Source organism: Nerophis ophidion, linkage group LG10 (genome assembly GCF_033978795.1).
Source record: "Nerophis ophidion isolate RoL-2023_Sa linkage group LG10, RoL_Noph_v1.0, whole genome shotgun sequence".
NCBI classification, from domain to species: domain Eukaryota; kingdom Metazoa; phylum Chordata; class Actinopteri; order Syngnathiformes; family Syngnathidae; genus Nerophis; species Nerophis ophidion.
Genome location: NC_084620.1, coordinates 35,690,936 through 35,703,379, shown reverse-complemented (window position 1 = coordinate 35,703,379; position 12,444 = coordinate 35,690,936). Strand labels below are relative to the sequence as shown.

Here is a 12,444-nt window from a genome sequence, read left to right as displayed (position 1 = left end):
TTAGCATCGATTAGCTTGCAGTCATGCAGTGACCAAATATGTCTGATTAGCACGCCACACAAGTCAATAACATCAACAAAACTCACCTTTGTGCATTCATGCACAACGTTAAAAGTTTGGTGGACAAAATGAGATGGAAAAAGAAGTGGCATAAAACACGTCTTAGACAGTCGGAGAAAGTTATACATGTAAACAAACTACGGTGAGTTCAAGGACCACCAAAATTAGTAGGACAAAATGGTGCTCACCAAAAACTCAAATCAGCGAAGCATGTTTAATACAAACAGTGTGCTTTATAACAATTAGGGAGGTTTGGGTCATGTTTTTCCTCCTACAAAAACCATTTTAAAACAAACATTATGTTTTTTTCCCCTCATCTTTTTCCATTTTTTATATATTTTTGAAAAAGCTCCAGAGAGCCACAAGGCTGGCACTAAAGACTCCAGAGCCGCGGGTTGCCGACCCCCATACTAGGGTATTAGCCCCCTGTGGCCGTTCCCCTTTTGAGTCAGTTTCCATCCATCATGTCAATGAGATGAAATTCCGGTGGAATCACCCCGAGCGGCATTGAACAAAACTGGGAAAGTTACTTTTGAAAGGTTTTGTATGGGGAAAAAAAAAAAAAAAAGAAGTACGTTTCCGCATGAAGTTCTATCCCGAACGTGCGCCATACCAGACGGAGCATTGCGGCGCCAAGAATCCTCAAGTCAAATACTGTCTCAGGAAAAAAAAAAAAATAACAGAGAGAACCTCGCAAGTTTGACTGTCTACCTGTCTAAGATCCTGCTCTAGGCAATATGTGCGTGTATGTGTGGCCCTTTATCTTAGCATTTGTTTTTCTCTTAATCTCCTTTCAGTGTTTGCCCCTACCATTTTCCATGTGCTCTGCCTCACCGACACTGCCATCCGGCGTTGTCCTCTCGTAGCTGTCCTCGGGCAGGGGCAGGGCGCCTAGCCGGGGCCCCGACGAACTCTTGCTGCTGGGCGTCTCGGACTCGTCCAGGCCGCTGTCGTAGCAGCTCTGCAGCGATCCCTGCTGTTGAGGGTCCTGGGGCTGGCTCACCACCGAGAAGGTCACTCGGCGAAACGGCTACAAGAGAAACCAAATGGCCAAATGGGGTCACTATAATTTTGGTTTAAGATTTACTGAAATGTCTTTTTTTTTTTTTTTTTGGAGGGAGTTCCGTACTTAAAATTGTAGGAGAGGCGGTTCAGGTCAGGAAAAGTAGATAGGCTTTTCGTGACGATTTTACGAGTCGTTGAAGTGCTTTAGAAGTGCCCTATTAGTCAAAAAGTACATTTTAATTATGTTCTAAAAAGGGATGTCCGATAAATGCTTTAAAATGTAATATCCGAAATTATCGGTATCGGTTTTAAAATGATCTTTATTAGTTTCCAAAAGTAAAATGTATGACTTTTTAAAACGCTGCTGTGTACACAGACGTAGGGAAAAGTACAGAGCGCCAATAAACCTTAAAGGCACTGCCTTTGCGTGCTGGCCCAGTCGCATAATATCTACGGCTTTTCAGACAAACACAAGTGAATGCAACACATACTTGGTCAACAGCCATACAGGTCACACTGAGGGTAGCCTTAGAAACAACTTTAACACTGTTACAAATATGGGTCACACTGTGAACCCACACCAAACAAGAATGATAAACACATTTCGGGAGAACATCCGCACCGTAACACAACATAAACACAACAGAACAAATATGCAGAAACCCTTGCAGCACTAACTCTTCCGGGACGCTACAGTATACACCCCCGCTACCCCCTAATCCCCCTCCACCTCAACCCCGTCCACTTCAATCTCTGCATGCTCTCTCAGGGGAGAACATGTCACCAAATTCCAAGCTGCTGTTTTGAGGCATGTTAAAAAAAATAATGCACTTTGAGACTTCAATAACGAGTATGGCAGTGCCAGGTTGGCATTTTTTTTCCATAACTTGAGTTGATTTATTTTGGAAAACCTTGTTACATTGTTCAATGCATCCAGCGGGGCATCAAAATTAGGCATAATACTGTGTTAATTCCACAGCTGTATATATCGAGATCGGTAATTAAGAGTTGGACAATATCGGAATATCGGATATCGGCAAAACAGCCATTATTGGAAATTCCTAGTTCTAGCAGTTTGTCTATGAAAAATATATAATGCTCCTCACCTGTTATGTACACTTTTTTATAAGAAAGGGCGCTCATACCGTCGTTTTTGTTGCAAATGGGCTTTAGAGTTAAAGTTAAACTACCACTGATAGTCACACGCACACTTGGTGGGATGAAATGACCCTCTGTATTTGACCCATCCCTTTGTTCCACCCTCGTGGGTTGTGAGGGGAGCAGTGAGCAGCAGCGGTGGCCGCGCTCGGGAATCATTTTGGTAATCCAACCCCCAATTCCAACCCTTGATGCTCAGTGCCAAAGAAGGAGGTTATGGGTCCAATTTTTATAGTCTTTGGTATGACTTGCCCGGGGTTTGAACTCTGGGCGGACACTCTAACCACAATTGCTACACATCTTAACATAACATCAAGGTTTCTAGCAACTATCTCTGAGTCAACTACAGACGTGGGAGCTGGCAGTTTGATCATTTTGTTTTTCTCCAGGAATAGTCTAATCTAGCGTGAGGTCAGTAAAACGTGAATGTATTGTTGGCGTCGTAGCTCACAAAGTTATTGTTTGCCGATACGCTGTTTCTTCCATGCATTGCGACGCGGCACAGGCAACAACAAAACAATATTTTTTTTCTCCACACTCTGCCATCCTTTCACTCTCAGCGTACTCAGAAACAATCAGACAAACTCCAATACTAGACATAACTGACAGGTTGCCACGCTATCGAACCTACCCAACTGTGGAAAAAGCGAATGATTTTGGTTGAAATATGTTTTTTTGACAAGGATTCTGTTTGAAAGTATTATTTCTGAACAATTTGTTTTGTTATAAACTTGCTAGTACTGAAATATATGAAAACACCAGATGCATATTTGGATTAAAAGAAGACATATTTTGAAAGACACTTTAAGTATCAGACTTTAGTTTCATATTAGTTTATTTTATTTTAGGGCTGTCAAACTATTAAAATAAAAAGTAAAAAATAATCCCCAATGATTGCATTTTGTATGCAGTGAATTACAGTTAATCACAGATGGACATGAGTTTTTTATCTTTAAAAGTTATACATTGAACAGATAATTTTCAAGTTTTTAATACAACATTGGACTATAAAATTTGTTTGCTTCATTATTTTTTTTTATTAAATACGTTTTTTTTAAACAGCTCAACACAAAATGGACAAACACATTTTTTTTTTATCTGCCCAATTTGTGAAGTTTTTGCAACTGGTGACGTCAGTGAATATCTCCATAAATGGTAAGTTTAACCTTAAGAGCTTTGCGCAAGTCCGTCGTTGTAGTCCAATGCTGGAGTCAATAAGCTTCTTTTGCCTTTCTACCCTCTTATTGTGGGGCAGACTGGCTCGTACGTGCACATGCATCCTCCGCTGTTGCCATTTCTAATACAAAGTAGCATGTTATCATGTTTTGTGGTCACGTTCTGTTTGGTTTTGGACTCAATTTGCACTCTTGTTTGTTTTGTCACCATGACAACTCATTAGTTTTACCCGTAACGTGTTCACGACCCACGCACTTAATTTGTTTGGACTCACGCACCTGTCAATCACTGCACCACTATTTAAGCCTGTAGTTGCCAGGCAGTCAGCCTGGCAACATCACCCTCTACACACCATTGTTATCCATGCCAAGATCCATGCTCCCTTCGCATTCCAAGTAAGTTTTCGTTATTTTTGCCATAGTTTGCAAGTTTTGTTTTATGTCCATAGTTTAAGTTGTAGTAATAGTTTTGTTTTCGTAGCCAAATGTTTTACCTCTGCTGAGAGCACCTTTTGTTTGTTACTTTTTGAGTGATTAATTAAAAGATGTCAGTACCTTCAAGCCATGTCCGGTCCAGCAGGAAAACAAACCACACCAAAGTCCACGCCTTGACACGTGTAGCTCTAGTTTATATCTGTCAGTAGACTCCAAATGGAAGCGCTAAAAAAACAGCGTGGCTGACGAGGAGAAGACGCAGTCCAAGTGGAGGCACGTAAACAATACCTCCCGCAAAACGGCGCATTCTGATCCTGAAGAGCCTGTCGGGAAGCGATTTAAAGATGAAACATAATCTATGCAAATATTTTACCTATAAAACCGCCATAACATGTTATGTAAGCCTAAAGGCAGTGCTTTAAATGTAGAAAAAAAAATCATATAAGATGACCCCTTTAACGATTTATGGGAAATAAATTGTTGTAATATTTTTTTATGCGAGCAAAATACCAATACCAATGATTCTAATAACAATTTTACCGTAATTAAGTTGTAAATATGAATAGATCTTGTGCTCCAAACTGCGATTGGGATTTGAACCCTGTAGCTTCTGCCTTGGAAAAAAAAAAAAAGCACAGAAAAAATCTGCTATTATATGTGTCTCAATGACAGAGCACAAAGCTGCCAGGAACAATTCTGCCGTACAAATCGTATATAACACGCTTTGTTATTCATTAATTGACATTTTACACGCCTTTTTTCATGTCAAACGGGGCTCCGCACTCGTGTCCTGCTTTACGGAAGGGCGTCTCTGATCAAGGGCCCCCTTTTTTTGTTATGTTGTATGTGATTGATGGCATCTATTCCACACGTGCATGAAGTACACAATATGGCACTTCTAAGTTACCCATTCTGTCGTAGACCGGCATGGACAAACAGCGCATTAGCTGGTCAACTTAATTACAATACAACCCTAAACTAGCGTTGTCCGATACCAATATTTTGGAACCGGTACCAAAATTATTTGGATACTCTTTGGTACTTTTTCTAAATAAAGGGGACCACAAAAATTGCAATGTAGGCTTTATTTTAACAAAAAAATCTTACGGTACATTAAACATATTTTTATTATTGCAAGTTGGTCCTTAAATAAAATAGTGAACATACAAGACAACGTGTCCTTTATTAGTTCATACGCAAACAAAGGCTCCTGATTTAGCTGCTGACATATACCATTTTCCATTCTATTATTTAGCCAAAATTATCAAGTGCTAGAAAATGAATTATTAATCTACTTTTTTATTTACTGTTGATATCTGCCTACTTTCTCTTTTAGTATGGTCTATCTATCCATCCATCCATTTTCTACCGCTTATTCCCTTTCGGGGTCGCTGGCGCCTATCTCAGCTACAATCGGGCGGAAGGCGGGGTACACCCTGGACAAGTCGCCACCTCATCGCAGGGCCAACACAGATAGACAGACAACATTCACACTCACATTCACACACTAGGGCCAATTTTAGTGTTGCCAATCAACCTATCCCCAGGTGCATGTCTTTGGAAGTGGGAGGAAGCCGGAGTACCCGGAGGGAACCCACGCATTCACGGGGAGAACATGCAAACTCCACACAGAAAGATCCCAAGCCTGGATTTGAACCCAGGACTGCAGGACCTTCGTATTGTGAGGCAGACGCACTAACCCCTCTGCCACCGTGAAGCCCATGGTCTATCTACACTTCTGTTAAATGTAATAATCACCTATTTTTCTGTTTGATTCTTTACATTAGTTTTGGATGAAACCACAAATTTGGGCATCAATCCGATACCAAGTCATTACAGGATCATACATTGGTCAAAATTAAAGTCCTCATGTGTCCAGGGACATATTTCCTGAGTTTATAAACATAAACATCCATCCATTTTCTACTGCTTATTTCCTTCGGGGTCGCGGGGGGCACTGGAGCCTATCACAGCTACAATATGGGGGGAAAGCGGGGTACACCCTGGACAAATCAATATACTTGTTAAAAAGATGTTGTGATGCCCAAAAATATTGACATTATCATAGTAGAATGGACTAGATACGCTATTGTCCTTGGTATCATTACAACCAGACCAGATCGGTGCTTTTCAGAGGCGGTATTGTACTGAATATGATTAATTAGCATGGTGGTACTATACAAATACCGGTATACCGTACACCAGGGGTCACCAACGCGGTGCCCGCAGGCACCAGGTAGCCCGTAAGGACCAGATGAGTAGCCCGCTGACCTGTTCTAAAAATAGCTCAAATAGCAGCACTTACCAGTGAGCTGCCTCTATTTTTAAAATTGTATTTATTTACTAGCAAACTGGTCTCGATTTGCTCGACATTTTTAATTCTAATAGAGACAAAACTCAAATAGATTTTGAAAATCCAAGAAAATATTTGAAAGACTTGGTCTTCACTTGTTTCAATAAATTATTTTATTTTTTTACTTTGCTTCTTTTAACTTTCAGAAAGACAATTTTATAGAAACAATACAACCTTAAAAACGATTTTAGGATTTTTAAACACATATACCTTTTTACCTTTTAAATTCCTTCCTCTTATTGCCTGACAATTTAAATCAATGTTCAAGTAAATTTATTTTTTGTATTGTAAAGAATAATAAATACATTTTAATGTAATTCTTCATTTTAGCTTCTGTTTTTTTGACGAAGAATATTTGTGAAATATTTCTTCAAACTTATTATGATTAAAATAAAAAAAAAATATTCTGCACAAATCTAGAAAATCCGTAAAATCAAATTTAAATAATATTTCAAGGTCTTTTGAATTTCTTTTACATTTTTTATTCTGGAAAATCTAGAACACATAATGATTTGTCTTTGTTAGAAATGTAGCTTGGTCCAATTTGTTATATATTCTAACAAAGTGCAGATTGGATTTTAACCTATTTAAAACATGTCATCAAAAATATATATTTATTGTGAGAAATTACTAAAATGATCAGTGTTTCCACAAAGATAAATATAATTAATTATTAATAATAACATAGAGTTAAAGGTAAATTGAGCAAATTGGCTATTTCTAGCAATTTATTTAAGTGTGTATCAAACTGGTAGCCCTTCGCATTAATCAGTACCCAAGAAGTAGCTCTTGGTTTCAAAAAGTTTGGTGACCCCTGCCGTACACCCATACCCTAAACTGAATTGAAATTGGTGAAAAATAGTATACAATTGCACTTTTGAGTAGTGTCCGGAGAATAAAGCTAATTATAAACAAATGTAATAAGTTGTAACTCCCAGAGATGCATCAGCGGACACTGGCCACCACTCAACTTGTGCTCCAGTCAGGGGGGGTAGCTTCAATAATTTTATTTTAATTTATTCATTTCCGAAGGACAACGTGAACGGTGACTGCAGGTTGTGCAGAGGTAAAGATAAGAGTTTTGGCAAGGGGAGCTGGGGGCAAGGGGGCTGCTGTCAATATGTGTAATTTGATTGAAGACGTTATTGAGCAGAGTCAGTGAGTTAAGCAGTAGGAGCATTTCATTAAAGTAGAAGCCTCTTTTTTTTTTTTTCACTGCATCAATCGCTTTTTCCCTCCCTCCACTGCAGCTCTCCATCCCCGTCGGAGTGCTGCACACAAGTAACGGCAGACAGCGAGGTAGAAGGCGGTAAAAGACCTAGATTTAAGCGAGAGGTGCAGAAAAAAGGGGGAAGGTTTTTCGTCATTGTCATAATAAATGGCTTTACAAATTGCTAAAGCAGGTCATTAATTACATACAAACATAATGCAGGATTGTCTGTTTTGCTCGGCCCTGGCCGGAGCTCTTCCCCATCCTCCTGACGTTTTCCTCTTTTCCTTGTCCTCAGTGATCCATATTAAGCCAGACAGAAGCTCATTACTTGATCATTTATCCCTCAGTGTGTTCACCTGCTGTCTCCCTTGGTTTACTCATTTTTTTTCTTCCGTGCTGGACAGTAACTATGACTGTAAGTGTCCATGCTGTGATGTCACGCTACACGGAGACGTGATTTTTTTACAAGTTGTATAGATTATTGTAACGCCCTGCTTTCTGTTCTTCCTAAAAAGGTTATAGCACCTTTACGATTACTCCAAAATTCAGTAGCACGTGTCCTGACGGAGACCAGAAGGCGGGCTCACATTACACCAGTTTTAAAATTGTAACGCCCTGCTTTCTCCTTTTTCTAAAAATGTTATTGCGGCTTTACGATTACTCCAAAATTCAGCGGCACGTGTCCTGACGGAGACCAGAAGGCGGGCTCACATTACACCAGTTTTAAAATCTCTGCGTTGTCTCCCCCTCTGTTTCAGAATCAACTTTAAGGTTATTCTTGTGGTTTATAAATGTTGTTTTTTTTTATGGTATTGGGCCTTCTTATCTTATAGATTTGCTTTTACCCTATGAACCTTCCCAGGCCATGAGGTCCTGCGGCACTCATCTACTAATTTTTTTCCAAAACTTAGGACACAAAGTCACGGGATGGCAGATTTCCACCATCGTGGCCCCGTCTATGGAACAGCTTGCCAAAAGACCTCAGGGCTGTAGAGTATGTTCATGTTTTTAAGAGCAGGCTTAAGACCCACCTTTTTGATTTGGCTTTTACCTGATATTAATTATTTTATTGAAGTTATTTGATTTTATTTTTAATTGTATTAGTTATGCTAGATTTTATTTAGTTGCATTTATTTACTGTGAATATATATATATATATATATATTTATATATATATATATATATATATATACATATATATATATATATATATATATATATATGTGTATATATATATATATATATATATATAAATAATATATATATATATATATATATATATATATATATATATATATATATATATATATATATATATATATATACATACACACACACATATATATGTATATACCTATATATATATATATATATATATAGGTGTATACATATATATATATATATATTTATATATATATATATATATATATATATACACACATATATACATATATATGTATATATATATATATATATTTTTTTTTTAATTTAATTTTTTTTTTTTTTCTATTATTCTTCATATGTCATACTTGTGTTATATTTTTTCTCTACACCTGGTTCTTACTATTTTACAAGTTTTATTATTTTTATTTTCCAACGTTCCTCAAATGAGCCATCTGCCTCTGGAGTTATTGGCCATGCTTGTGGGGGCGTTTTTGCGTCAGCGTCCTGGTGGCCATGGTCTGATGACCTCCTGTTGCAGATGGCTACTGTGATAGTGTTTACTCACGTGTCTCCTCTGTACTCAGACATCGAATCATTGGTCCATATCATTGCATATGTCTGTATGTTGTGTGTGTGTGTGTGTGTGTGTGTTTGTGTGTGTGTTTGTGTTTGTTTTGTTATCAGTGTATAATAGGGGATATGGGTCACCAATCAAAGTTTGTGAACATCCATACATTGTGTGTGTGAAAAGGTGCATCTTTTACACATTGACATGAGATACCGTAAAAGGCCACCTACGGAAAGATGATTTAACACTTAAATAAGTTGAAATCTCATCACCTAAAATTATCAATTGTTCGCTGAGAGAAAGATTTACTCAAAACACTGGAAAAATGGGGGGAAATAACTTTTCTTGTGTTTGAGTGGAGATCTGCATGTATTTATTTACTTCCTCTCGGTTCTCTCTGGTTGGCTGGCTAACAAAGCAATCCTGGCAATAAATCATGTTTCCATGTAATTACAATCAACACTCAACAAATGAATAGGTATAAATATTCATGCAAATTTCACTCCAATAGCCAAACATTTGTTGTATAATTAAAACCATAGACCCGGAAGGAAAACAGTTCTCCGAGTGTAATAACACTTGAGGCCATGTTAAGATGTTAAACCTTGCTTTTTTTTTTGTTTGTTTGTTTGTTTTCCGGTTGTGTGTTTTTGCACGTAAACACTTACTGGTACGTGGCGTTGCACTCCTGGGAAATAGTTTTTCTAATGACACAAATGCGATGAACGTTACCTTTTATGAATTACCAGTAAAAGAAGGAAATGCTTTATAAATGTGCGCAAAGGGAAACCTTAGTCGGCTCGTTTAATATTTTGAATCGACAAGCAGATGTTATTAATCTGAGTTCCCTTTCCACTTTCCCTGCGAAAGCAGAGTTAGATCGAAAAAATATGGACGGAGAAAACGCTCATTTGTTTGCAGGCCAGATATGGAGCTCATTGCCCGCAGGCTTTGGATCAAAATTTGCAGCATCCACCATCTGCGCAGCAACCTTTGCACTTTTCATTCCCAAACTTTTTCATTGTCAAGTCAGAATCAACAGTGCACATATATTTGTTTCTTTGGGAAACCGACAATGTACAGTATACCCAATACAAGTGATGTGTTCGTTTCATTGCAAGTATTTTTTTTTTCCTTTTTAAAATAAAAAAAATAAATAAATAAATCCGTCCACTAATGTTAGTGTCAAAATTGCAAAGATACAAACTCTTTTCAGGCCCGGCACATTTGTAAAGGCTGACCGAGTACATGCCCTCCCTCTGCGCTCCTTCCACTTTCTGCCCTTAAAGTTCACTCGTCTGTCAATCAACGTGACACAAGGACTTGTGCACGCAAAAATACACAAATGCAGTTGGTAAAAGGAGTTTGTTTTTTCATGCTTAACCACTGCTTTAGCTTGTAGTATTGTATTGTTCCTATTGCTGACCTCTACACTGCAAAAAGTCAGTATTCAAATACAAGAAAAAAATATACAAAAATTAGGGGTATTTTATTTGAACAAAGCAAAATTATTTGGCAATAGAACAAGAACATTTGGTTTGTCAAGACTTTCCAAAGCAAGTCCAATTAGCTAACTTCAATGAACCCCAAAATACCTTAAAATAAGTATATCCTCACTAATAACAAGTGCACTTTTCTTGGTAGAGAAAAAAGAGACCTTTTTGCTCAATATGTTGAAAAATATTCTTAAATTAAGTCAATGCTAGTGCCATTATCTTGACATAATGATATGCACTCGGCATTACATTTCTTGAAACAAGCAAACATATACTAAAAAGTAGTTTATTGTTCTTAATGGAAAGGCAACAAGGCAACCGCTTGTTACTCTCGGGGTCTCCTAGACGCTCATCATGTGGTCAAAAAATGCATTTTTCCATCGACAACATGACATCATCACACCAAGTGTGTGTTCTTTCAGTCAATTAGTACGCATATATACAGCCCAGCCCCTGGCCAAATTTTTTTAAATTGTAATTTTGAAGAATTTATCTGAATGTGTATGAACAATTTATGTTCAAAATTGTTTGAAATGTCACATGTTAAATGTTTAAATATGAATCGTCAGTTTACTCTACTGTGCCAACTGTACTACTATATGAGTACTTATTTTCTATTGTTTCATTGAAAATAAAACAGCAAAGTCCATTTGGCTGTCCTCTGTTTTAATTATGAGACATAATTTTGTCAAAATCCATCCATCCATCCATTTTCTACCGCTTATTCCCTTTCGGGGTCGCGGGGGGCGCTGGCGCCTATCTCAGCTACAATCGGGCGGAAGGCAAAATCATGATTTTTTAATTTCATGCTTGAAATAAGAAATTATTACTTTGAAAAAGTAATTTTATACTTGTGAGTGTTGATGGCACAGCTTTGCAACAGTTGATATTCTAGTTCCAAGAATGTTTTACTCAATATAGGTAATACAATCTTAGCAACAAGCTGTAATATCTTACTGAGATAATTTTGGACAAAAACCCTTAAAACAAGTAAAAGACTCTAACATAAAATCTGCTTAGTGAGACTAATTATCTTATCAGACATAAATAAGCAAATATCATCCTTATTTGAGATATTTATTCTTACTTAGATTTCAGTTTTTGCAGTGTATTGAGATGTATTCCTAAAATCGTGTCAGCCGCTGATACAAAGAAATGTCAAATACCCAGTGGTGTGCTTTCACAGCCAGCAAGGCCTAACATAACCAGAAATCACGATCATAATTAAATATAAATTATGTTTTAGTTTACTTTCCCTAATTATCAAACTATTGATATTATTTTCATGTCATATTATGCTCGTTCCAGTAGTGTTGTTTAGTTTTAGTTTGTATCCAATCAGAATTCAGCAAGCTTATGTTGCCATGCTGTACCAAATCTGCCCAAGGCCTTCAAAATCAACAATGCGGGCATCCATTTACTGTAAGTGAACGGGGACATACAGTTAATAGACAATTGCGATAGCCAATCAGATCACAAGTTGTTGTCAGTAAGGCCTATTGGATGCCCTCACTTTGAACGTGACATTTACGCGTCCTGGGATTGGATACTACTTAGCGGATGAATTTGAGAACACATAGAGTTGATAGAGAGTTGCGATAGCCAATCAGATCACAAGTTGTTGACAGTAGCCTATCTAAGTAGCCTGATGTTACTGAGACTGTGGTTGGATACTCACTTGTCATTCCGAAGTGAGTATCCAATCACAAGTTGCAATTTAGCAGGAAGCAGGAAGTGTTGCGCCGTAGCTATACTGGGATAGCAGAGAAGGAGAACAAAACGTTGATTAAGTGGCAGATATATAGTCGCAAGGCCAT

The 12,444-nt window shown here is 37.7% G+C and overlaps 1 protein-coding gene across 3 annotated transcripts in view; it reads right to left on the bottom strand.

Annotated features, from left to right (window-relative positions):
• Nucleotides 1-12,444, bottom strand: part of pcdh7b (protocadherin 7b) — a 264,981-nt gene that overhangs the window by 130,449 nt on the left and 122,088 nt on the right. The window contains exon 2 of one of the 3 annotated variants that reach the window (XM_061913583.1): nt 895-1,090. The exons of 1 other annotated variant lie outside the window; for it this stretch is intronic. In XM_061913583.1, coding sequence (XP_061769567.1) covers nt 895-1,090 — 196 coding nt within the window. Of the gene's footprint in view, nt 1-870; nt 1,091-12,444 lie in introns of all 3 variants that reach the window. One more of the 3 variants, XM_061913582.1, reaches the window with a different exon arrangement.